Below are 27,843 nucleotides of genomic sequence, written 5' to 3'. Positions count from 1 at the left end.
TAGTGGGTCTGTGAATAATTATGGGACAGAAACTCTTTGTCTTAACCTTGTGAACTGCAGTTTCAGCTGATGGAGGGAGCAACTTGTTACCTGGAAGCAGGAGAGCATGGGAGATAGTTAGTAGCCTGGGACTCCAATTTTGGTTATGTATGCCCCCGCTAGTAATAATGTACTTGGCAGCCTAGTTCCTTTGCTTGCATATACTATGCATCTCTCCCACTGTGGTGTACTTATAGACCTTAGAATATTCTAGAACCTCCCTCCCATCCTATGCCAGGCTACAGGCATTCCCATCTCTAAGAATGATATGTTTTCTCACCTCAGTAGCAACCAAATTTGGACAGTTTCTATTCAAGTGTATTCCCACCACATATATGTATGAACAGAAGGGCTAATCCACCTTGATTTGGCTTTGGGTATATGCACAACAAGGCAAAACTGTGTTTCCTAGTAAACTCTTAGGAGAATTTCCTACTTACCATCCTATATCTATGTAGAATTGGCTATCATACAATTAAAACCAGTTGCATTATGGGAAGGGACATGCATAGTAGGAAAACTGAGTGTATGCCTAACCTATCGGTCAACACAGAGAACCACCCAAACTACAGGCCCCTTGGTAACCAACTCCTTTTTCTAAATCCCATAAAATAGGCCCAGAACAATGATGGGGGGGGGTGTCCCCGTCTCTAATCTGTACTCAGAATAAAGTTATCTCACTACTTTTGCAAGTCCTTGTGAGACCCTATTTTCAATTCTTTGGATCAGAGACCAAGAACCTGGCAGTCCTGGCTCAGACCCTATCCACCAGGAGTCCTCCCACAAGCTCTGGTTGGAGGTCTATTGTCTCCTAGGGAGCACTTCTATCTGGAAGCTCCTTGATGCAGGCTGAGGTTACATCTCAACCAACTGCAATTTCTTTGTACAGTTGAAAACACCTTAAATTAGCAAAAATTTAATTTATCAATCCTACTGAACATCCTAATGTAGAGAGTGCAATACATTATAGAGGCTCCCTGTTGCTCTCTTGGTCATGTGGTTGACTCTAGCTGTGGCCTTTTGCCACTATCCAGCACCAAGACAGAGTAGCACACTGCCAGTTGCTAGCCCAGGCAGAGGTCAAAACTCTAAGTATGGTCTGAACTGAAGGTGTGGCACTTTCATACCATTATGAAGTGGTGGTGTCATGAATTGGGGCCCTCCATAGTCTGCAATTATACGTCACAGGGCAGGAAGGGTACATATAACCTAGCTTGGAGGAGGACAAAACCGGACTTAAATGGCTTGAGAAAATACCTCTCATGTATGGAAGGACCTTCTTGTGACAGTAAGTATGGCTTTTGGCATTTCAGTCTTTTGTGTCCTTAAGAATATAACCAAACAGACAAACAGTTACCTTTATTGTAAAGTGAATATTTTGAGAGCACAATCTACCTATTTGTGGTAATAAAGTGATGTAAAGGGTGAGCAAGTCAGTCACTCATATTATGGCTATATGTATTTTATAGCATATATGATGTACCAGACAGTGCTACGTATTGAAGTTTCCAGTGTAAAAGGTTCCTGCCCTCAAGGAGCAAGAGATGGAGTGGGGTATGCTTAAGCATCTGTGGTATAGACATGATACTATAAGAGGATACTATAAGATAAGAGGAAAGCTATGATTATGCAATAAATGAAACGACCACGTCTAGAGGAGAGCGTGGGGAGAAGTTTGGAATAGGTTTTCATAGGCAGAGAGGACCATGAGGTGGGGGTAGAGAAAAGAATTCTGGGAGAAAATGATGGGTACTAGAAGCTCAGCCATGCTAGGGGGGTCAGAGCTCCTCACACTGTCCATGTATGGAGTGAGAGGAGGAAAAGGAGAGAGAAGGAAGTCCCATCGGACAGTAAAAGGCTGAAGAACATGCCTTCTGTTCTCTACAAGCTAGTGATGTCACTGAAGATTTGAGGGAAGGATGAAAGGCCCCTTGTACTTTTCAAAGATGGATGGTAAGAATATGCAGGGTGAATTGGAGAAGGCAGGCAGGCTTCTAGGCAGGAAGTTATGATATCTTGAACAAAGACAGCAGCCCAAAGAACAGAAAGTGGATCTTGAAATAGAAGAGACGGGGCCACTGGCATATTGGATGTCACAGGGACAGTGAAGGTCATTTTTTTTTTTTTTTCATGTGTAGGCTTAAGAGTGCAGGTACTAGAGCTGGGTGGACCTGGTCCTCCACTTGTGATCATTAGTGAGCTGAAGATTGCCTTGAAGCCTCATTCCTCTAATCTGTGAAATGGAATCCTTTTCTTTTTCCTCTTACAGGGATGTTCTGAGCTTGGAGTGAGTTAACCAAAGTAACAGTCTTAGAAGAATGTGTGCTAAGCAAAAAATGTAACAGCATACACAATGTTAGCCGATACTTTCTAGAATAATATTAAAATTTACAAAGTAGAATGTACATAGTACGTCCACTACATAGTAATAGCAACTATTTTTGACTAATTCCTCCTAGGGTTTTATCCAAATGATTTCTCATGTCTCTGTAATTTCAGTGGACATATTCTTAATAAGTTTCAATGAAGGCATAAAAGCCCAAGTGAGTGAGCTTGCATTTATTCAACAGGAATTCCTGATGTACATGACTTTAGAGACAATTGGGGTTGGATAATTCAGTGTTATCTGGTCCCTAGAAGTTAAAATAATTGAAAAGGCATACTTTAAATAAATAATGTCTGGTCTATTATTGAATCAAGTGTCTACAGTTGTGGCACAGATTAGATACGAGTTAGAAATCCAAGACAGAATGGCTCTTCAAATAAAATTGTCATTACATCAAGTGCATTCACTAATAGCTTTCATAGTCCAAATGCAGACTTAAGATTACTTTAAGATAATATTGCTTTTAGTGTCCACAATCCCAAATTTCAAACACATGATTCATTAGACAGATATGTTACAGATTATTAATAGAGTAATTCTTTTGTAAGTTTCTTCAAGGTTTTTATGACATAACTCATTCTTTAGGATTTAATTTAAATATGATTTATTCTTTGTTATGATTCAAGAGCTGTTATTTAATATGAGCAAGTGAAACTGTATAAACTAAGCATATTTCTTAGTAGAAACAGTGGACATTGTTTTCTTTGGTAAATCTATAAAAGGAAGTGCTTGGCCCAGATCACGGAAGCATTTGCTGCTTAATTTACTTAAGGGCATTTCTGGGGGGTATGTTTTCATGTCTCATATAAAAACACATGTCAGACGTGTTTATATGTTTTTGAAAAATGTAAAACAAATCTTGAAATGCCCCATTGTATGCATCCCTATGATACATGCTTTGAGATTTTAAAAGAAGCAGAGTGCTTCCCAAATGATATTGACATACATGTGTTGCCTTATTCAAAATCTGTGAATGATCAGATTGTAAAGCATACATTTGTAAAATATAGTATGAACAGTAAGAAAAGTATAACATTTAGAAAATAAAATTATAATATTTGGAAGTTTATGCCTTTATGTTTAAAATGGCTTGCATGTGGTAATTGAAATGATTGCTTTCAAAAAAATTGAGAAACTATTAACTAGACCAAATAAAGCGTTACAATTACTCTAGAAATTCGTTGACAGAAAAGGAACCCTGGGTTTCATTTTTACACCCCTCTTCTTGTTGGTTTCTGCTTTAGATAACATGGAATAAGGCAGTTTGCTTTTGCTACTGAAGTCTTCTTTTCAAAGTTACTAGCCTGAGTAGTTGTTCTCTATCAGGTAAACTATTGTACAGGTTTTCTTTGTTGTTTGAATTATAGGTAATGTTTCCTCAGCCAAGTTCCCAGCTTTGGAAAATATTTATTCAAAAAGCCTGGAAACGGAGGAATACACATTGGTAATATTTTCCCCGTCTGGGCTGATATGAGTGGTGCCAACTTGACCAGTCCATGCTATGCCCTGCGAACAGCACTCTGCCCAAGTTCTCATCCAGGCAGGAAAATGGCCCAGATGCAGGTTTAGCTCGAGCAGATATCTGTGAATTCTCAGCACCTCTTTCTCTCTCTCCCTGCATCTGTTCACTATGAAAGGAAGTGGGGTGGGGAGAGCCCAAAGCACCCCCAGCTCTGGCACCCTCCTCTGAGCCCAGGAATTCTCACTGTTAGTTGACCTCTCCTGGAAATGTGGCTGGGGGATCAAGAAAAAGGGATACAGGGTGTGTGAGCTGACTTGGTTAAATCTCAAAACTGCTTTGCATCTTTTCAGCTTGTTGCTGAAGTCCAACTGGGAGCCAGAAGCTCAGCGCCCCCTCATCAACCCGGTGCATTATCCTTGCCTCCCTCCCCGGGCTTCTTGGCTATTCTCCTCTACCTCCAAGGCCACTTGCCTGTGCCTCCGGGATGCCAGGTGACCTGTAGCAAAAATCAGAACGGGAAAACACCTACCCTGGTGATGACCAAAGGCTGGTTGAAGTCTATGCCCCCCGAGAGTCTGAAGCCCCAGGGCGCAGGGCCCGGGAGGACCACGTTCTGGGGCATGATGTCTTCCCGCGAGTGAGTCCAACGATGGGTGCACAGTGCGTGTCCCGGAACCGGACAACGCACTTAGCTCCCCAGGCTGCGACCTAGCTGGGAATGCTGTCGGAGAGTTTTATCCCTGCTGCCCAGTGACGTCACTGGCCTCCCCTCCTCCCCGCCCCCTCCCACCAAGGAGAGCTCCAACTTTGGAAGTGAGAGACAACGCCTGGCTGGAGGAGCTCCTAGCCGGGTGCAGTCGCCCAGACCTCTCCCCCGCCCAAAGAGGCTTCAGGTTTCAGCTTCCATCATTCCCTTAAGTAACACCTGTCCTGCTTTTCGTCTACTTGCTCAGCAGTGCGCTTCACTGGGACGTTGAAAACAATCCAACCACAGCCTCCGCGCTTTCAGTTAAAATAAAACACAAACACATCCAGGCACTTAGGAATTTAGCAGTATTGAGTGCGTTAATATTTTCTTACTTTCTAACTTTGGGTCAAGTTAAAAGTCTTCATGTCTTCATCTGTAAAACAGGAGTAATTATTGTACTTGTGGGAGTCTTGTGAGAATCCGGTGACAATAAAATGAAATGTTTCTGCGTAGTGCCCCGCACAGCATAAAGAATAAATATCAAGTGTTTCTGCAATTAAAGTATCAGTGCCTAATCAGGCATGTCTGATCTTGTGACACAGACATGATTTGTTATCTGTGATGTTTATGCTTGGAATTACCCCCTCTCATGCCGTTACCCCTCCCTCCAAATCTCATGATGTGTTAGGTACATTTTCTGTTTTAGTTGGGGCTACATTCCTAGCTATCCCAGCTGCAGGTGGCAGCTTTAGAAAGCGCAGGATCTGCAGGTTGGCCGGGACTGGGATTGTTTGATACACAGGGGCAAGTGTGAGAATGTAGGCATTGAAGTTCTCTTGTCTAGGTGCTGCGGTAAAATGAACGTGTCTATTGGGAATGGGAATGAAGGGACCCGGAGGAGCCTCAGACTGAGGAAACGTCAGTGGGGTCAGAAAGGGGGTGACTGTTCGTGAATGCCTCTGTGGTCCAGGTGTGGTAATGACTGCTTTACCTGTGCCTTGTTCATCCTCACCAGTCCAGCAAATTGCTACGGTTAGTATCATTTCTTAGGCTACAGAATAACGTCTCTGAACTGGACTAGCTCACAGATGATCACATAGCTAACTAATGGTAGAAGTGAAATTAATAGTCCAGATCGCTCCACTCCAGTGTCGGCCTGGCATAGGAATGGAGGTCTTCAGGGCAGTCTGGAGCATCGTACTCTAGTTGTAGTACGGACTCAAGCACATCTGGTGCTGTGGGTTAGAATGTTCTGATTGCCAAGAAGAGAGGTAAGGATGTGGAAAGAGAAGGATGAGATGCTTAACATCCCAAGGATGGTCTTGGAGGATTCTGTTTGGATGCACTTGGAGAAAGGAGATTCAGGAATCTGTAAGTAGAGTGGATCAGTCTGGAAAAGTGTGGGTCCCAGAGCCAAGAAAGGCATCACTTTACCCGGTATTGTGGGTTGTGTAGATCTCAGGGGGTAGGGGATTTTTCCAGTTTTAGGTGTTTTCCAGTGCCCCACCTATGTTGAATTATCAGTAAAATAAACAATATATTCTGTTGATTTTTGTCTACTTTGGATGGGTGTATGATTGCAGAACATATTTCCTCTGTCAGTCACTGGCTAGGTTTTTGTACACACACACACACACACACACACACACACACACACACACACACACGCATGTACAAGTGTGCACATGCATGGTTGTTGCAAAAAAAGAGACAAGTTACTTGATGTGTAATTGTCCTCACTAATTGTTCACACCTATCTTGTGAACTGGCTTATAGGACGGATTGGTTACAATTTACCTCTTTGTCTTTGTACCAAATATTTGGTGCCATTAAATCAGAGCTTCTTAAACTTTGTCACTAATCACTCATTTTTTTTGTCCAGGAAATTTTATATTAACCTGAATACACATATATACACATATGTATATGTGTATTCAGGTTACACATACATATACACAAATACATATACCATACATGCAAATATACCTATATACACACAACATACATACATATATATAATGTATATGTAAAATAGGTATACGAACCCAACATTTATTGATAATAAATCATAAAGAAATCTACTTGAAAACAATTCTTCAGTATGCATGTACTCTTAAGGAGAAAAGCAAGTTTACATGCTAATGAGATGGATGTACTTGTTTATTTTTATGTAAACATTGAAACCCTGCCTGAATAATTTGGTACTGCTGGACATAGACTATCTTTATGTTTTTCGGAGTTGAACACTATTTTTTCTTTTATAATTGTGAATGCTTAGAACATCAGTTCCCATGAATATGTAGGACTGAATGACACAAATATGTTTAGGGTCATGTCAGCAAGTTTTGAACATTCTGTGCTAATTTCAAGCCAAAAATCATTTATATAATTTTTGTATCGTTTGAATCTGTGACTTAGACTACAGTTTTTTTAAATACATATACTTTACTTTTATTTTATGTTCATTGGTGTTTTTCCTGCATGTATGTCTGTATGAGGGTGTCAGAAGCCCTGGAACTGGAGTTACAGACAGGCGTGAGATGCCATGTGGATGCTGGGAATCGAACCTGTGTCCTCTAGAAGAACAGTTGGTGCTTTCAACCACTGAGCCATCTTTCCAGCCCTGTTAAACCACAGTTTTAAAAACCAAATATCCTAAGACCTAGTCATACGGTCTGTCATTCATTTTCATTTTCTTTTTTCTCTTTTGTAGAGGAAAGGACAGAACAGTGTTTCATAGTGATGGACTAAGAATGATAATAGAAAAACACTAAAAGGCTTTGTTTTCTGTGACCAAGCCGTTACACTTCTCTAAAAGCAGGACGTGTTTGTAGAGCAAACACATTGCAGTTCATAGCACACAATACACTCAGGCTGCACAGAGGTGTTCCAGGAAGCCTTTATTAGTGCTGCAGGGCACGATGGCATGTGCAGTGTAACGTGCACATGTGTGTGCAGACCCAAGACTAGAATGCAGTCAGGAGATGCAACATGGGCCAGCCCTTCCAGAAACACTTCAGATTCATGATGTGTTTGATTTTGAATTAACTTAGGGACATCAAGTATTCAGAACTTTTTTGTGTGGTTTTTTTTTTTTTTGTGATCTACACATTTCATTTCCTGAAACCCATATGAGATCACAACACACAGTTGAATCAGCTGTGATTTGAGATGAGAGAACGCTTGACAGAAGCATTTGCTGTACAGTCACGAGGACTGGAGTGTGGATCCTAGCATCCACTTAAGCTGGGCATTGGCTAATGCCTGCAATCCAAGCTCCAAGGCAAGCAGAGACAAGAAGATGGCCTGCTCGAGCTTGTTGGCTCTGGGCCTATCAAGTAGATGTTATCACAAGGCTCAGGGAGAGACCCTGCCTCAAAGGAACAGGCAGAGAATGAATGAGGAGGACACACAACACCATCTTCTGGCCTCTGTGCACATACACAGGTGCACATACCCAGTTGTGTGCGTTTGTGTGCACACACACAACCACATGCACACAAATAAATACTCTGAAAAAGCAGTTGTGATGTGGATACAGACAGCATTGATACAACATTCATATACCACCCCGTGGGTTCCCAAGGCTTTGCAGAGTGGGAAAGAAAAAAAAAGTGGCATGGGCAGCTTCCTCCATCAGTGTTCACTGAGGTCTACAGGAGAATGTTCAGAGATGACCGTCCAAGTAAGAAGTGACAACAGCTGTGCATGGCATTTCCATTTTCTTTTTTTCTCCTTTTTTAAATGAAACCTCAGAACAGCATATTTGTAAGTTTTTATTATAATTTTAATTTGTATTGAAAATAGTTTTTTTTCATACAATATATTCTGATTGCAGTTTCTCCCCTCCCAGCTCCTCCGATATCCTCCCTACTTCCCCAACCCACCCAAATGCAAACCCATCTTTTCTCTCTCATTAGGAAACACATGAACAATTAAACAAACACAGTGGAAAATGACAAACAAAAAAGCCAAAGAAAAAGCATAAGAAATGCAGACAGAGACACACACACAAATTCACACACACATGAATCCCACAAAAAAAAAAAATCAAAATTGGAAACCACAGTATACAGGAAAAGGCCTGTAAGATTTAAAAAAAAAAATGCCCAGACAAAGCATTACGAAATAAAACACCTCTAAAAACACCGTTGAGTTCATTTTGTGTTGGCCATCTACTTCTGGGCATGGGGTTGGCCTTTAAGTGTGGTTGTACAGCATCTACTGAGACTCCGTTGGAGAAAACTAATATGTCCTTTTTCCTTTTTACAATAGGACATAGCTTCTGGGTTAGGGATGAGAGCTTGTGTACACTTCCCCTCTCAGTGCTGGGGCTCCGTCTGCCTTAGACCTGTGTATGATGCTACAGTCTCTGTGAGTTTATATGTACTCAGCCCTGTTGTGTCTGGAAAGCCCTGCTTCCTTGCTGTCTTCCATCCTCTCTAGCTCTTAGAGTCTTTCCTCTTCCTCTTCTACATAGATCCCTGAGCCCTGAGGGGAGGGATTTGATGGAGACATCCCATTTAGGACTGAGTGTTCCAAGGTCTCTCGCTTTCTGCACATTGTTCAGCGCACATAGTTCCCATATACTGCAGGATGGTGGCTAAGCAAGACACGGATCTATGAGACTAGGAGAATGTCATTGGGAGTCATTAAATTGCTATGCTCTTTTAGCAAAATGGCAGTATTGGTCTCATGGCCTATCTGGTCTCAGATTCTCACCCACCCAAGCAGTGTCCGGCATGAGTTCCATCTCATGGAGTGGGCCTTAAATCCAGGCAGATGTTCGTTGGTTTCTCCCACATCTATTGTACCACTATTGCACCCGTGTGATGGGATAAGAGTGACATAATCAATGGTCCTTGGGAAAGATGTCAAGAAAAGCTCTGTAAGGCTGGCTGTAAGTGGACAGTGCTGCTAGGCAAAGTCTTATTCTTTTAGCTTTTTGAAACATAGTCTTGTTATATATCTGGACGACACAGCACTCACTGTATAGTCCAGCCTGGCCTCAAGCTCACAACAACTCTGCGCCTCAGACTCCTGAGTACTCAGATTTCAGCCTGTGCTACCATTCCAGAATTCTCGTCAGTTCTTATCTTTTTTAAGGAAACAGTTAAGCCAAGAGACATAGGCAGTTCAAGCAGAAATTTACTTAGCAAAGCAAAGCAAAATATTCCAGGGAAAGATGAGTGGGGCCGACTCGAGGGGCGATAGTGGCCCATTGAGCTCTGCAGTGTAGATTTTAAAGAAATTTTCTATGGTTCTTTTCCTCTTCTGATGTCATCATTAACTTCTTCCCTTTGGGTACAACCTTCATCCCACTCTAAGATATGCTCTGGGCCAAAGATGGTCCTGTGAGTTTTTCTTTCTTTCTCTGCTTGTCAAGATGTTCTTTGATGGGTATGGACACAGTCATCATGAAGGTACACTGCTATCTGAATTTCTGATATGGTGGGAAGAACCTAACAGTGGCTACTGAGTCACAAAGTGGCATTTTAACCATAAAGAGACAAAGCTACCAGGATGGAGCATGGTTTTCCTGGTTACTTGACATCTGACTCCCTAACCCAATCATATTGTACACAGTCTCAAAAGAGGTGAGTATCCTTAACAGCGTCCTCCATCCCGATCATGTCTGCTTTGCTATCTATTTTAAAAGAAAGTTTTCCAAGGGGTTGAACTGGGGCAAGATTAGGAGGGAAAACAAAGTGTATATAGGGGAAGGGAAGAAGCATGGCAAGTTAGGAGGTGAAAGGGATTTCTCATAGCTAGAGGCTGACAAAGGCGAGGGACAGAGCACAGGTGGTCAGGGTGTCCAGAGACCACACCAGAGGGGATTTTGTGTGGTGTACTAACATTTTTAGTTTATTCCATTAGAAGCCTTTGAAAGTTTTAAGCAATGGGTATAATGATCCATTTTTACTTAGAAATATCATCATAGAAGGAGATAGAAAGCATGTCTTAGTTAGGGTTTCTAATGCTGTGAAGAGACACCATGACCATGGCAACCCTTATAAAGGAAAAACATTTGATCGGGGTGGCTTACAGTTTAGAGGTTTAGTCCATTATCATCCCGGTAGGACATGGTGGCATGCAGGTAGATATGGTGCTGGAGAAGGAGTTGAGAGTCCTACATCTTCACTTGTGGGCAACAGGAAGTGGTCTGTCTCATTGGGCATGGCTTGAACATATATGAGACCTCAAAGCCCGCCTCTACAGTGACACACTTCCTCCAACAAGGCCACACCTCCTAATAGTGCCACTCCCTTTGGGGGTCATTTTCATTCAAACCACCACAAAGCAGGAGTCCAGATGAAGCTGAATACAGTAGAACAGGGAACAATGTTCATGGGGTTCCCAGGATGGGAAACAGTGGGGGACTGTGGGAATCCTTAAGCTGTTTATTGACATAGTTTGGGGACAAATTTCACATAGGAACTTGGAGAGTATAGGAGATTTGGTTGGTTCTCAACATGTTGTTTGGACTTTACATGAATGGTAGAATTTTTAGTCAGGAGAGACTGTGTAAGAAATACAGTACGATATTTTTATTTTAATTGGGAAATGGTAGATTAAAACTCTATTTTGATTGTTCTGGTTTTGAAATGCCCGTGGAAGATCTGTGCCAGGTAGTTTCCTGCTTAAAAGACTAAGATTTGGAAACAGATTGCTTGGGTCATAGAATAGCTCCATTGTATTTTCTGGGTGTTCTTAATGAGCAATGTTTAGCATCTTTTTAAAACAGTGATGATAAGCATAGAAAGGCAATTACCGTATGTCCTCACACACATGTGGAAACTATATAGGCTGACCTCATAAAAGTAGAGAATAGAATAGTAGCTTCTAGAAGCTGGGAATGGGGAATGGAAATGGTAATTGGGTACAAAAAAAACCCCCAAAGAAATATATAAGGGAAGAAGTTCTAGTACTCTATGATACGGTGGGGTGACTACATTTAATAATGGCTTATTATTTGTTTCAAAATAGCTATATGAAAGGACTTTGGTGCTTTCAAAGCAAACAATGACTGTTTGAGATGATGAGTATATGTTAGTTACTGTTATTTGATTAATATATGTTGAATACATGTATATATTACAGTCTCCTACAAATATGTGCAATTATTATATACCATTGGAAATAATTTAAGAATATTTTCAAGTAGTAATGATAATAGTTTTGACCTCCTAGTGTTACTGTGGGGTTTGTATGATTTAATATATATCAATACTTAGAACTGTGTCTTCCTCCTAACAAGTGCCTATAATTATATCCTGTTTTTAAATAAAATAATAATAATAACAGCAACAACAATCAGTTGGAAATATAAATATAGAACCAGGCTTGAGATGACTATTTTGAAGTTATGTATAATCTATGACTATGGATGTTCTATAACTCTTACAAAGCTCTTGCATATTAGTCTTCTTTTTAAGCGATGGCGTGTATGTCCCTCACTTTGAACTCACATAGATGTATGACTCATGTGTTACAGGTGAAAATGATACTGTGTGACTTCAGAGGCTAAGCCAGAAAATACCATGCAGCTGCTGCCCTGTTAATTATAACATCCTGGCCTCCAGTCCCAAGCTAGTGCACTGCAGGGAAGCCTAGGCTGCATGGAGAGATCACATGTTGGAACACATCCTGGTCACTCCAGACTAGGTACTGAACACCAGTAAAGAGTCCTCTCCCCAGTCTGTCTTCATCCATTTGGGCTGCTATGGCAAAAATATCAACGACAGGGGAGCAAAACAAAATACTCAGTTCTATTTCTGGAGCCTGGGAGTTCAAGATCAAGGTGCTAGGAGATCTTGTGTCTGCTGAGGGTCCCCTCCTGGCTTGCTGATGGTCTCCTTTGGCTGTACTGTGTACCTTTTGCTGTACTCTCTTCCCCTTTTTCCCAATCTCAGTGTGATGTCCTCACCCACAAACCTCATCCAAACTCAATTTCCCTTCAAAGTTTCCACGTCATAGTGTTATAGTACCGCTCCATTGAGTTTAGGGCTTCCAGTACCAATATCTGGGGTTGCACACATTTCATCTACCACACATGTCTAGCCTGTAAGTCACTCCAGCCTTGAGTCCTCTGAGCTTAGGCTCAGATGTTTTGGATAAAGAGGACTCATCCTTGTTGTACCCTTTCCAGATTCTTGCCCCACAGTGTTGTGGGAGCATAATAAAATGGGTATTTTTAAGCTTCTCAATATTAGGGTAACTTTTGTACCCAGACAACAGTAGCAGATGCTGGGTGAATTTGCTTACAAGAATTAGGTATGCAAAGGCAAGAACAGATGTTCATTGATTTTAAAAATGTGGAATAATAGAAACAATAGAAAGTTTGGGAAAATAAGAGGAACGTGGATGATGAGGTTTAAGGTACTAACACGGGGTCACTCAAGGAGAAAGGGCAAGCACCACAGAATGTCTGGCAGACTGGGCAATTACAAAGTTACTGGAGGGTTCAGAGCCATGTCAACAGAACAGTGAGGACAGAGCGAGTCTGCCATGACGTGAAGGCTAGTCGATGGAGAGGTGAATGTAAGAAATGCATTCAAGAATTGTTAAGGACAGGAAAGGTGGGGGGGGGGGCGGGAAAGTCAGTGATTGGGATGCTGGTCAAAAGGAATCCCCCTCCCCTCAACGAGTACGTGGTAGGTTGAGAGGTAGAGACAGTCAGGATCTTGTTTAGGAACCTACACTAGTGTTTCATTGGCCCTGGGATAGAGTAAAACTGCTAACGAATGGCTTAGAGGGACTTCGGTTGTCTGACACAGGCCACAGATGTCCTGTTTGGTCTCAGCACAGTGAAGCAGTCACTTCGTGGACTAGCAGGTGGAGTGGACTCAAACCCCTTCACTAACGTCCTCTATACAGAACTTAAATTAGCTCCCTTCGTTCCTTCTCCCCCTACCTACTATTTTATTTTATTTTATTTGTGTGTGTGTGTGTGTGTGTGTGTGTGTGTGTGTGTGTGTGTGTGTGTCTGCTGTTTAGGGAAGAGTATACATTTGCTTAAATTTGACTTATCCCCTTAGCCAGATCAATTTTTATACGCCTTAAAACAGATTAGACGATTATTAGAAATGTAAATTTCTGGGTTCTCCATTCAAGAGACTCGAATTAAATTGTAAAGTCAAAATCCATTGTGGGTGGTCTATAGACCACACATTAAGAAACAGTAACTCAGATCAACACATGGGATTCTAATTTCTTGCATACTTATATACACAGTCTTATACTCTTCCTTCTTGCTGGAATATTTTCTTTTGTCTATAACATCCTATTGTATTTTTATTTTTTTTCTGGGGAAACTCAGTTGACCATCTGTTTCTACATTAACCTCTCTCCTTATTTAGCTTTTATTTTATTCTTTTTCGTGGGATTCTAGGGAATCAAACCCAGGCCTTCACACATGCCAGGGAAGTGTTATACCATTGATCTATATGCTCAGACCTCAGCTCTAATATATGGTCAATATAACAGTATTTTGAATTTAACTTGCCTTCCATTTAGCCAAACAACTGGCAATGGGTGGTAGGCACTGGAGACTAAATAGTGAAAAGAACATGGATGTGAATTTTGAGAGTGACATATTTCCATTGGGATGCCTTTTCCTGGTGGTGATTTTTACATTCCCTATCAGACATTGGGCTGCCTTTCAGGGAAGGGCTGTGTTCTTTAAAAATCTACCATACCCACAGCCCAGAGCTGGGCACTGGGCTGTTTGTTGGTGATTAGGTGGAAACAGCTTTTGGATCTGAGATGTATTGGAGTGGGTAGCCAATACTTCCTTTTCACCTCCATCTTCAACAATGGACCGCTAAGGAACACCTTCCTTGAGAATCGCCACTCCCCCTATTGTTTATGGCTTCACCTCCCTCAGCTCCACTTAGCTCTGGGGCTGCATTTGCATGTACTTGCTGGGCTGGCTGGACAAACCGACACATTCAGGAGCCTGGGCAGCCAGCCAATGCTCCCAAGCCCTTCCCTGCATTGTGTCTGACTTCCTCTTTGGTAAAAGCCCATGTGATTTTCATGCTTTGGAAGATTTGGGCCCTTGTGAAATCTCTCCTAGGGAATTAGCCACACTGAAATCCATGCTTTGTCTACCCTCTGTCTTGGCAGGAGCCTGTATTATTTCTTTCCCATGTCCTTTCGCTCCTTGAGACGATGGGATGGTTCAGCTCAAGTTCATTTGGTAGTCTGCTCTGAACAGTCGGGTCGCTGAGTTTTCCCACTGTTTGTTCTGAATTAGCGAATGACAATCAAGGGAATTAGAATGCTGGGGAACATGAATTAGAGCTTTGTGGTGTGAGCAGGGCTCTCCTCTGCCCACCAGATCCTGTTGCTGCCACGTTAATGCCAGCTCACTTGCTGACGGCGCAGTTGTGAAGAAATTGTGTGTGTGTGTGTGTGTGTGTGTGTGAGAGAGAGAGAGAGAGAGAGAGAGAGAGACAGAGAGAGAGACAGAGAGAGAGAGACAGAGAGACACACACACACACACACACACACAGAGAGAGAGAGAGAGAGAGAGAGAGAGAGAGAGAGAGAGAGAGAGAGAGAGAATGATAACGAAAATATAGCGTGAAAGAGACTGAGGGACAGAGAGAAAGGGAGAAAAAATAGAAATTAATTTTTAAAGCCTATTTTCCCACTAAAGGAGATTACCAGGGGCGTTTCTGTTTTTATCTTTACTGGATTATCCTCAGGCTGGATTTCAAGTTGAAAGAGAGTATTTCATTTCCTACCATCAGCAGTTTGAGAAATGCTTATTATTAATATTAATAGTAGTAGTAGTATTGCTGAGTATCTGTGTTCTGTGATAGTGGACTAGATCAGGAGAGCTACCGTGAACTGTTATCTAAGCAGTGAACATGGCCTTTGTTTCTAATTCTTAAAACAGTTCTGCAAAACCAGTATTATAATCCTAGGGCACAGGGACCATGGGAAGGTCAGGGATTCCTGTCCAGCTGGATTCCAGCATGGCTCTGCGGCTGTCTGCCATGTCCATTTTCTTAGGTCTCCTCATACTGTGTCTTGAGAGTACATAGGCCCTGGATCATTGATCCTAGAGTCCTCTACTCTTCATTAGCATTTGGTGTAATGGTTTGAACTCATGAAAGACTGTTAGATTGATCCCATTGAAGTCTTACTCTCCCCAGGGCAGAAGGTAGGGCCACAAAACCCTGGAGGAGGACTCTCTGAATATTGATGTATCACACAGTGAAGCCTGTGAATTCTGTGGGTAGGAGCCTGGGCATTCCTGCCAGAATGGGTTTCAGACAATTTGAACATACCTGATCTTCCATTGCATGGTGTTTCACTCGCTGAGGGTAATCAGCCTTTAACTCTCCGTGTTCTTTCATGGGCTTTTAATGACCCCAGAGAACAATCCCAAGAACCAGGGTGCGTATTTACAACAGAAACACATCTGAACCTACTCCAGCACCAGAGACCATGTGTTCTGAAGCATTTCTATTTGGAGTCCGTTTATCATGGCTATAAAAACAGTTCAAATGAGAGCAGAGTGGACAGAAAACCCCGGGGAATTCTACAGGGAGCTCTGACTGTCGATGGCTGCATGCCTGGCCTCGGTTAGGGAAGCACGCATGCTCGCATTTCATCTCTCACAGCCCTTGGCCCGCTTGCTTCCTGAGCATTTCCACCTGTGTTCCCCCCCCCCCCACCCCAGAGCCACGCTGGCCTCGGAACAAATCAAGCATGTGTGTTCTGTACCAAGACATGTCAGTGAAGTCGAGAAAGACCTTACTTCCACACTAAGTGGTGTCTGGTTCTATTTTTGAAAAAGTCCCTTAAGTGAAGATGAAAAATGGGTATAATAACTCGAACTACTTTAGGCAGTACACATGTAAATTCCATGGGAAGTTTACTCTTAGCCTAGAATAAATGTGTCTCAGTGTCTCGTGAAACAGACAGGTTCAGAAGGAAGGTGGAGCTTCTGCTCTGATTTCTCCGGTTTTCTGATGGTATGGGGGGAGGGCAGGAAATGAACTTTTTAGGTGTATATCCTGGTCATAGTTGGAGGGACTGTCTTCTCTCTGTGTGCTCATCCCTGAGGTTTAGAAGCATATTAGACATTCATGATACAAATTGAAGTCAAAGTCAGTGAAGGCTTCCGGGCTTAGGTGTCCTGTTAAACACACCCACCTCTGGAGTCCGGGGCCACCAGGATGCTCTAGATTGTTCCTTTCTGACACTTATCTCCAGCTGCTTCTTTGGTACTTGTACATTTCCCTCCTCTGTCCCCATGTTCATATCATGGCTTGAACTCTCACCGACAGTTTCTTCAAAATCCATGGACTTGCCCCCTTGAAATAAAGCCTGGTTCTCCAGCCGAGTTCTCCTGTCCCATCCTGTCCTGTCTCCTCCCTCCCTCCCTCCCCTCCACTCCCCTCCGTTCCCCCGACTCTTTTCTTCTCCCCTCTGCCTTCCTCTCCTCCTCTTCTCCTATCCCTTTCCCTTCTCTTCTGTCTTCCCCATTTTTTTCTCCCCTTTGGCTGGATTTGAGGTTCATCTGTCGAAGTATCTACTTGACTTTTAATTTAATGAAAACTCGAAGCAAGCTTTTCTAGAATCCAAATCTCATTCCTTCCCCTCTCTTCTGGTGAACAGCAACACTATTATTTGACAGGGCTCAGACCTTAGTGCAGTTTTTCACTCCATACCTTCCTCACTTTGAACATGTGATAGTCACCAAGTACACCTGGAACATGTGATAGGTCAACAAGCACATCTGGAACATGTGCTAGGTCACCAAGAACACCTGGAACATGTGACAGGTCACCAAGCACACCTGGAACATGTGCTAGGTCACCAAGAACACCTGGAACATGTGCTAGGTCACCAAGCACATCTGGAACATGTGATGGGTCACCAAGCACACCTGGAACATGTGCTAGGTCACCAAGCACATCTGGAACATGTGATGGGTCACCAAGCACATCTGGAACATGTGCTAGGTCAACAAGCACACCTGGAACATGTGACAGGTCACCAAGCACACCTGGAACATGTGCTAGGTCACCAAGCACATCTGGAACATGTGATGGGTCATCAAGCACACCTGGAACATGTGCTAGGTAACCAAGCACATCTGGAACATGTGACAGGTCACCAAGAACACCTGGAACATGTGACAGGTCACCAAGCACACCTAGAATATGTTGATCAGCAAGCACCAGGGATCATTTTGGTGCACAATCAGCTCTGCATCCAAGCCCTTCTCTTTCTTCTCAGGTGTTCACAGTTTTTTCACATCTCTCTCTGATTTTGGCTTTAGTCTGAACATAGCCACCACTGTAATACTTCATAAGGTGTGCAACTACCTTTGTTTAGAATTCCCCAGGGGCTGGTGGCACGACTGTAGCTTTCAAGATGAACAGAAAGGCCCTTAGCTAAGCTCACAAGAACTTGAAGCTCTGTCTCAAGCCTGTTACCCATTTCTTGCTCTCACCACTCCTGGAATAAAGTCCCACCATCTACAGTACCCTATGCTTAGCATGTATGGTGTCTCATGCCTATAATTCCAGTACTCAGGAGACTGAGCGGGGATCACTATGAGTTTGGAGTCAGGCTGGCTGCTATAGTGAGTTCTACAATGAGACCCTGACTCAAAACAAAACACATCTGGTGCTTAATGGAACTTAGTATTTACATTCTTGACCCACAATCTTCTTTGGTCTGGAATTCTTTTGTTCATTCACTTATTAAGTCATTGATCATGAATGATGAATGTTGTGGAGTGTTTATTCTGCTCCAGACACTCTTTAGTGACTGGAGACGTAGCAGTGAACATAAACATGACATAAGTTCCGCATTCATGAAGCTCACGTTCTAGTAGACAAAGACAGTACGTGAATCTATGACGAGGTTTAGATCTGAAGGCTATGAAGGCAATGAATTTGAGTGATGAGATTACGGGTGTTAAAGGGTACATGTGTGACTCTCCAGGCCTTTTCTTTCTACAGTATTCCCTGGAAGATTCTCCCAAGCATGTTTGTTTTAACAGAGATCTTTGTTAGCAGGAGACAAGGGAACAGCAGGTATGAGATCTCTGTGTAATTAGAGTGCCTTGAACACTTTACAAGCACTAGTGGATGACCTGTGCACTGCTTCTCAGAGACGGAGGGTAGGGAGTGCTAGTGTATAGGGATGAGAAAGCAGCCAAAGAATGTTAGGCCTTGTAGGCATAGCAAAGGGGTTTCTTTTTAATCTAAAAGGGGGAGGAATATGTCTGATGGGGTTTGCACTTCCAAAAGATTATTGTAGAACGACAAGAGTCAGGATGTGGAGAAACTGAAAGACTAGAATAATGACAGTGGGAATTTAGTTGCTGTGGAACAGTCTGGCAGTTCCTCACAGAACAAAAGTCACCTCACAGAGTCAGCATATGAAAACACCATGCTCGCTGAAAGAAGACAGACACACAGACATGGTGGCATACTCCTGTAATTCTAGCACTCAGAGGCGCTGAGGTAGGAGATTGTAAGTAAAAGGCCAGAATGGGCTGTCTAGCCAAGGGTAGAGAGTCCTAGCCTGCCCATGTCTGTCTATTAGCAGTGTGGTAGATTAAGCTCACCCCTTTCTCAAAAAACAAGCAAGCAAGCAGGCAGACAGGGAGACAGGCAAGCAAGCAAGCAAGCAAAGCCCAAGCAGACTTAAAGGCCTCAGGCTTTATATGAATACCTAGAAGAGTCAAAGCTATAGGAATGGAAAGCATCAGATGGGGGCGGGGTATAGAAAATGGAGAATGACCGCCCAATGAATGCAGGGTTTTTCTTACAGGGTGATAAAAAGGTTCTGGAACTAGATGGTGGTGATGACTGTAAAAAACTGTGGATGAATGTAACAGCACTGAGTTGAACACTTTTGTAAAATGGTGTTAGTAGTAAATTTTATGATATTTGTTTTAGTTAGCTCAGACTTTCACAACAAAGAGGAGGCTTAAACAACAGAAATACATTATCTCGCAACTCCAGAGACTGGGAAGTCTAAAATGGAGGTGGGGACCATAGGGTTGATCTCTGGTGAGGGCTCTCAACTTGGTTGTGCACAGCAGCCTTCCTGGTGTGTGCTCACTTGGTCTTTTCTCAGTGTGTGTAACAGGGACAGATGAGCGGGATGGAGGGAGAAGAGGAAGAAGAGGGGAGGGGGGGAAGAGAAGGCAGGGGAGAGGAGGAGAGGAGAACAGAAAAATCAAATTCCTCCATGTTTCTTCTTAAAGGGTATTAATTCTACTGAATCAGAGGCCCAAGTCTGTGATTTTATTTAACCTCTTACTTTCATAGTCCAAATGTAGCCACACTGGGGTGGGGTAGGGGTAGCCCTTCAATGTATACATTTTAGAAGCCAACAATTCCATCCATAATATTATGATGTATATTTGACAGTAATAATAATACTTGTTTGGCTACTGTGGGAACATAACTGTAGTGAACATATGAAGATTAGTTAAGAGACTAGTGTGGGAATACAAGAGATGAACAGGGTGAGAGAGGAACATTTTATTCAATCTTTCCCCTTCTTGTTTTCATGTAGGGGTGCTTGTCTGTCATAACAGTCTTTGACCCTCACCCAACCCTTACTTGTTCTTCTTATTACCTATTGATGGGTAAAGGCCATCAGTCCACATCTCTAATGGGGTGAAATATTCTATTAATATGTTGTAAAGACTGGAGATGTCACAATGGACCCCGTGGCAGCACAAGCCATCCAGATTAGCATGTCCCCAGGACACCAACATAAACTCTGACCAGACCCTGGTTGTCTGCACAGTGGTTACTGAAGCCATGGGCGTCAATACAGACCCTGGCTGCTGCAGGGCCATGGACCCAGACATGGCTCTCTGCAGCAGCTCAGGCCTGGGGGTGGATGTCTGTGGGGAACCAGCCCCCACCTTTCACAGGGTTCCTATGAGGAGGAGAGAGGAATAAATAACTTGTAGATAGAATGATGGGCCTAGCTGACAAGAGGAAGGAAGAAGAAACAGGATAGCTTCAGGAGGACCTGGGCCAATACCCAACAACCCAGAACTTGCCACGAGGCAAGGCAAAAGACCTCCCCCTTGCTAGATACAGCCAAGTGTAGACCCTTCCAAACACCTGGTACCCAGGCCCGAGGTCCAATCATCCTCTTATGCAGTCCTGCTGGGAAAAGCAAGCTCAGATCTCACTAGGAAACCTCTGTGGGCTCCCACAAATATCATCATGTCCCTCAGTGGCAGCACAGGCCACTCAAGATCAACATGGGCCCAGTAGCAGCATGGACCTTGGATACCAAAATGGCTACAGGTGTTGGCCCAGACCCCTAGCATCCCCGTTGCCTTGGTGGCAATGTGGGCCATGGATGTCAACACAGACTCCAGCTACGGTAGGACCACAGACCCAAACATGGCCCTAGGCAGCAGCCCAAGCCCGAATGTCAGGCTGGTCTAGGATGGCAAGCAGGCTGCCAACATGAGCCTCTTACCACAGCACACAAACCATTCCACATCTCTTTCTTTCCCATTTCACCACCATATACTTGCTCATCATAATGACACCCCTGGGAAGGCCGTGGATACCTTCAAGCAGCCCAGATCATGAGGACCCAGACTGCCCTGTGGGTGTCTGTTGCTGTCTTGAGCCACGTAGCATCAAGTGGGCCTGTGGATGCCTTCAAGTGGCCTGGACCATGGTGACCCAGGTTGCCCTGTGGGTGTCTTTTTACCTACCAGAGCTACAAAAGACACCCACGGGTCCTCATGGTCCAGGGTCCTGAGCTAATTAATTTTGAAGATAGATGAAATGGTGATTGACTTGAAGGGTTGGTAGGAAACTTGGTAGGCATTTCTACAGCCGTGGTAATTTCCAACTTCATTTTATAAAGCAATTTAAATTGGAAGCCACAGTCTTTATGGAACCCAGTGCTATGTACCATGAATATGTTGCAATAAAAAATACTTCACAAACACATCACAGTGGAAAGCAAACAAAAAAGAAAATACAGAATAATACCCCCCCCACCCCCAGGGTCTTTAATATTGCTTTGTCATCCAGCTGTTCTTGCTGCTGTTCCCCTGTGGCCCTCACATTAGAAACAATATCATGACTAAAAGTTGTTTAAGAGAGACCTGAGATTTCTGTGTTGTTATACCCCGTCATGAAATCCAACGTGGAACTTCTTTTATTATTATTTTTATATCTTTCATTAAGGTCTTGATGGGTCCTTTTGGGATAGTGAACATACTTTAATTTATTTAAAGAAGGTTATGGTGTGTTGTATAATTTATTTAAGAAGGCTGTGGTATGTTGTATAAAAGGCGACTTCTCTTTAACACTTCCCTTGATGAGGATGGAAGAGGCCCTCTGGCCTTACAATACCTTGATGATTTAGGCATTGCCATTTACTTAGGAAGGCTATTGTGATATTTTGGGGAGCGTCAAGGGGCAGGGAGAACAAAGGTCAAAACTGAGATGTGTACTTATGACTTTTGCAACTCAGATTTTGTACTTTTAAGTTCCTCTGCAAATCAGCATGAATAAATAAAAGAGCATTTCTTACTGTCTTCTACAAATGATCTCTCTTTTGGAGCAAATACTCTCAATGAAGGAAAATTCGCATTTGCACCTTGAATGCCCTGTGATAGAGGATTGCCTGGGCACGTGTGGAGGACTTGTGAGTCCACCAGATATTAAATGGGTATTGTAATAAAGGGTGTTTACATGGGCAACTCCTTCTGGATGCAGTAGACCTAAAGGAAGAGAGAACAAGAGGTTGGGTATATACTCAAAGGTTGTAGCAAGTCCGTGGACTGGCATAAACGGGAGAGGTAATGATCAGTGTAGCAGGTAGTTGTTATTTAAGAGTAACCAAGGCAATGCATGTCTGAATCCTAAGGCAGTAAGTGAGAATAGAAGAGTGAGAAAAAGTGACTCCATGAAAATTTCTGTGTAGTTTAAGCACATATTCTGCCACTTATAATAGCGTAAAAATGTGGTGGCTTCAAAGGACAACTTCCTTAGCCAACAGTACCCTCAAAAATGGCATAAGCAACTGTTGGACGTTATTGGCCTTACAACATGAGTAGCTAGACATGAACAGTGACAACATGGTATCCGGGCGGGCAAGTATATCATGGACTTGACTTAGTCTGGTTACATGTTTTCCTAGAAACTGTTAGTATCAGTGCTTTAGTAGATAGCAATAGGAATGACGACAGTGGTTTTGACTTATGACTAATTATATGTGCCCACTTGACTGGGCTGTAGCATGTCTAGATAGCAGATTAAGAATGATCCCTGGGGAATGTCTTTAAAGACTGGAAGAAATTAGTATTTGAGGGGGGGGTGGGTCCAGCAAAGTAGATGACTTTCCTAATGTGAATAACCATCAGTTAATCCATTGAGGGGCTAAAAATTAGAACGAAAAGTTGGAGGAGGGTTGGATGTACTCCAACTGCTTGGGCTGGGACATTTATCATCTACTCTTGAATTCCTTACTCTCAGATGTTCAATTCTGGTCTGAAATCTCATCATTAGCTCTTCAGTGCTCAAGTCTGAGCTATGATATTGACTTTCCTGTGTATCAAGCATGCAGATGAAAGTCGTGGAACTTCCTAGCTCCCACAATTGTACAAACCAGTGTTTTATAATAAATCTCTATCATCTGTTGATATACTCATATGTATTCATGAACATATTTATAGATTAAACATGCATATATTTTATTTACTCTGTTCTTCGAGAACGTTGGGCAATCCAGATATCACCTAGTATATGTTGCTGCCGTTGGTATGAACCTTGCAGCCGTACATGTGAGACTCACCTGGAAAGTTGCGTACAGGTTTAAGTAGAGTTGGAATTCCTACAAAATTGAGGTTGTAGAAGCAGCCTTGTAATTTTCTGCTTTTAATTGTGGCTGTCTTTTGATCCCAAGTTAGAATAACCTAAGGATGGAATCTGAGCAGTGTGGATGTGACATTCAGCTTCAATGTGAACGTTTGGGGGATGTAGGCACTCAGGGGGAATGGCTCACTAAGAGAGACGGTGGCCCGTGGCCGGAATCTCAGCAGCTGTGGGGCTAAAGGAGGAAGATCTTGTGTGAGGCCATCCTTGTTTATCCAGAAAGACCATTTCTCCGAAGAGAATCATGAAGAAAGAATTACAATGCATTCCTTCTGTTCTCTTCCAAACTTCCTTCTATATATCTTAATAACGCTTAAGATCTCTTTAGCTTCAAGATGTCCAACTTATTTTATACCAAGGGTCTTTGATAAAGCAAATGTTTCATTAACATTCTTTCCACAAATGTAGAAGAATAATAAATGAATATAAATTTTATGGATGCCCTGCAGGCCAGAGCCAACTAGATAGATCCTATGTTATGTTATATTATAAATACGTTACAACTGTTGCTGGAAAATCAAGCATCATCACTTTCCATTCCATCACTCATTCCTAGGGCCTTAGCTCCATGTTGATCATTAGCATCCAGCATCACTGCTGAGTTTGGCAAACAGCTGCCTGGTTTGGTTTAGGGCTAAGACCTATTCTGGCAAAGATGAAACTTTACTTGTTCCAGAAGAGATGGTTTGGATTGAAACAGCGTGGAAGTCTGCCAGAGCGGCAGGGATCAGAAGGAAGGTTGGCAGTGCATGTCTTGTGAATTATACCCTCTGGGCGACAGTGAAATCTCTAGACTCTGGACACCGGGTGACAAAGTGCAGAGTTCTGATCTGTGGGCCATGCCTGCATATGGGGCTGTGACACTGAATGTGGGGGCCGCAAAAATTTGGTGATGGTGAAAAGTTTCTGAACTTGCAGTGACCACAAATTGATTCAAAATCAAAGGCAAGTGAACATGAGGTGGTCCTGGTAGTGCTCACCCATGTTGCATCATGTGACCTCACTGCAGCCTTGGTTCTGAACACACAACACACAGACACTTTGCACTGTACATGGTGCTACCCCAACAATTGCTGGCTGAAACATTTAGGCTGAGATTTGAGACTAGTATAGGTTATGAATTGACTGCTTTTACTGTGCAGGCAAAGCTTCTCACTTTTGTAGAAACATGATGGATTAATTATAGAAAATAAAAGCATTTTAATATTTTTTACCATCACTCCTCAGGGTGTAAGCATTACATCTGTATATACTTGGGTTATATTGTGTTAGAATGCTTGATTTTAAAAATTGCCATTTGAGTTGCTGACTTGAGTTTCCTAAAAGGTCATTAAATCATGAGGTGAATTTTTGTTTGAGATCAACACAGAATTCCCCAGCAATATCTGAAATGGCCACTAAAACATTTCTACTATTTTATACCACATATTTATGTGAAGTGATATGTTTCTCAGCATTAATGATTATAAAACCCAAACAACGTTCAGTGCAGAGAAATGCTGAAGTTCTACATCCTGTAGGGTCAAATGTTCAGCTAGCATTTAAATTTTTATGTAAAAATAATCAAGCACATTATCTTATTAGTATTTGCTTTGTTCTTTAAAAAATAGCAAAAGCCAACATATATCAAATAATTATTTTTTAAGCTGGTTCATGATTTGTTATCACTAAGTGATTTGTACACGTATTTAGCACACTTACATGCCCAGAGTTGTATAACACTTTTCAGGTGAAAAGGGGTCATGAGTAGAAAACACTTAAGAAATTCTGTGCTATAAGATCAAGCCAGTCAAAATTTGAGCATGAGCTGGATATGATGGTGCACGCCTTTAGTCCCAGCACTCTGGAGGTAGAGACAGGCAGATCTCTGTGAGTTCAAGGCCAGCCTGGTCTACATAGTGAGTTCCAGGCCCACTGGGATTACCTAGAAAGACACTGTCTCAAGAACAACAAATTCCAGCAAGCATGGGCTGAAGCCCCACCTCCTTCTGGGAAGGTATCGGCAGTTGAGGGCTGCTGAGGGAGGAGAGTTACTCTTCTGCAGGGACTTGGTTGATGGTAGGTTGCTCATGTCCTCGTGAGAGGGTATGCGCCCATGAGCATCCAGCCAGCCCTTAGTGGACTCAGGGGTCATTAGTAACAAAGAAAAAATACAAAGATTTGAGATTGGGAGGGAGATGGAATGAGAAGAATTAGGATGAGTTGGAGGGAGGTAGTAGTGGATGGATATGACCAATGTACATTCTGTAAATGGAAGAGACTTTCAAAGGATAAAAAGTGGTTTTTCTTAGGGGCCTGGAGATAGGATTCAACAGTTAAGAGCATTGACTTGGCTTCCAGAGACCTGTCTTTGATTCCCAGTCCCAACATGGCAGTACATAATTGTCTGTGACTCTAGTTCCAGGGAATTCAACACCCTCTTCTGACCTCTGAGGATGGTAGGCACACAAGTGGTACACAGACATACATGCAGATAAGAAGTACATAAAGCCCCCAGCTCCCATCTTGCCCAGGACTTCCCTTCTGAAGCACAGGTGAGTGCCCTAGCTTGCCCCCGACCCCATCCCTGGGCACCAGCCACTCTGGGGAAGACCTGCCCAACTTGGCCCCAGGTTCTGGTCCCCGGGCAGGTGCCCTTCTACCACAACCGGGAAGGATCCCCTTCTCCAAGACCCCTGGCAGACCCTGCAGTCTCCACGCCCTGCCCCCACGCCCATCCGCCTGAGCCCCAAGCCTCTTCCTGAGACTTAGAGGCCAGGCCCCCCAGCTCCCATCTTGCCCAGGACTTCCCTTCTGAAGCACAGGTGAGTGCCCTAGCTTGCCCCAGACCCCATCCCTGGGCACCAGCCACTCCGGGGAAGACCTGCCCAACTTGGGCCCAGGTTCTGGTCCCCAGGCAGGTGCCCTTCTACCACAACCGGGAAAGATCCCCTTCTCCAAGACCCCTGGCAGACCCTGCAGTCTCCACGCCCTGGCCCCACGCCCATCTTCCTGAGCCCCAAGGCTCTTCCTGAGACTTAGAGGCCGGCCCCCAGCTCCCATCTTCCCCCGGACTTCCCTTCTGAAGCACAGGTGAGTGCCCTAGCTTGCCCCCGACCCCATCCCTGGGCACCAGCCACTCTGGGGAAGACCTGCCCAACTTGGCCCCAGGTTCTGGTCCCCGGGCAGGTGCCCTTCTACCACAACCGGGAAGGATCCCCTTCTCCAAGACCCCTGGCAGACCCTGCAGTCTCCACGCCCTGCCCCCACGCCCATCCGCCTGAGCCCCAAGCCTCTTCCTGAGACTTAGAGGCCAGGCCCCCCAGCTCCCATCTTGCCCAGGACTTCCCTTCTGAAGCACAGGTGAGTGCCCTAGCTTGCCCCAGACCCCATCCCTGGGCACCAGCCACTCCGGGGAAGACCTGCCCAACTTGGGCCCAGGTTCTGGTCCCCAGGCAGGTGCCCTTCTACCACAACCGGGAAAGATCCCCTTCTCCAAGACCCCTGGCAGACCCTGCAGTCTCCACGCCCTGGCCCCACGCCCATCTTCCTGAGCCCCAAGGCTCTTCCTGAGACTTAGAGGCCGGCCCCCAGCTCCCATCTTCCCCCGGACTTCCCTTCTGAAGCACAGGTGAGTGCCCTAGCTTGCCCCCGACCCCATCCCTGTGTACCAGCCACTTTGGGGAAGACCTGCCCAACTTGGCCCCAGGTTCTGGTCCCCGGGCAGGTGCCCTTCTACCACAACCGGGAAGGATCCCCTTCTCCAAGACCCTTGGCAGACCCTGCAGTCTCCACGCCCTGCCCCCACGCCCATCTGCCTGAGCCCCAAGCCTCTTCCTGAGACTTAGAGGCCGGCCCCCAGCTCCCATCTTGCCCAGGACATCCCTTCTGAAGCACAGGTGAGTGCCCTAGCTTGCCCCCGACCCCATCCCTGGGCACCAGCCACTCTGGGGAAGACCTGCCCAACTTGGGCCCAGGTTCTGCTCCCCGGGCAGGTGCCCTTCTAGCCCCACTGGGAAGGATCCCCTTCTCCAAGACCCCTGGCAGACCCTGCAGTCTCCACGCCCTGCCCCCACGCCCATCTGCCTGAGCCCCAAGCCTCTTCCTGAGACTTAGAGGCCGGCCCCCAGCTCCCATCTTGCCCAGGACATCCCTTCTGAAGCACAGGTGAGTGCCCTAGCTTGCCCCCGACCCCATCCCTGGGCACCAGCCACTCTGGGGAAGACCTGCCCAACTTGGGCCCAGGTTCTGCTCCCCGGGCAGGTGCCCTTCTAGCCCCACTGGGAAGGATCCCCTTCTCCAAGACCCCTGGCAGACCCTGCAGTCTCCACGCCCTGCCCCCACACCCATCCGCCTGAGCCCCAAGCCTCTTCCTGAGACT

The 27,843-nt window shown here is 44.2% G+C and overlaps 1 protein-coding gene and 1 non-coding gene across 3 annotated transcripts in view; one reads left to right on the top strand and one right to left on the bottom strand.

The window, feature by feature from the left end:
• Pdlim3 (PDZ and LIM domain 3) overlaps nt 1–4,622 on the bottom strand; it is a 33,149-nt gene extending 28,527 nt beyond the window's left edge. The window contains exon 1 of one of the 2 annotated variants that reach the window (XM_059244350.1): nt 4,417–4,622. In XM_059244350.1, the coding sequence (XP_059100333.1) occupies nt 4,417–4,509 (93 nt within the window). In that variant the 5' untranslated portion in view covers nt 4,510–4,622. The remainder of the gene's footprint in view (nt 1–4,416) is intronic. The other variant, XM_059244349.1, reaches the window with a different exon arrangement.
• A 17,262-nt stretch (nt 4,623–21,884) lies between these two features.
• Nucleotides 21,885–22,010, top strand: LOC131894795 (U6atac minor spliceosomal RNA). Its single transcript, XR_009375026.1, has one exon. It is a non-coding gene; the product is annotated as a U6atac minor spliceosomal RNA (small nuclear RNA).
• The last annotated feature ends 5,833 nt before the right edge of the window (nt 22,011–27,843 follow it).

The sequence above is a fragment of the Peromyscus eremicus genome, chromosome 17 (genome assembly GCF_949786415.1).
Source record: "Peromyscus eremicus chromosome 17, PerEre_H2_v1, whole genome shotgun sequence".
NCBI lineage: Eukaryota > Metazoa > Chordata > Mammalia > Rodentia > Cricetidae > Peromyscus > Peromyscus eremicus.
The sequence above is the reverse complement of the archived record's forward strand: the minus strand, read 5'-3'. Positions and strand labels throughout refer to the sequence as shown.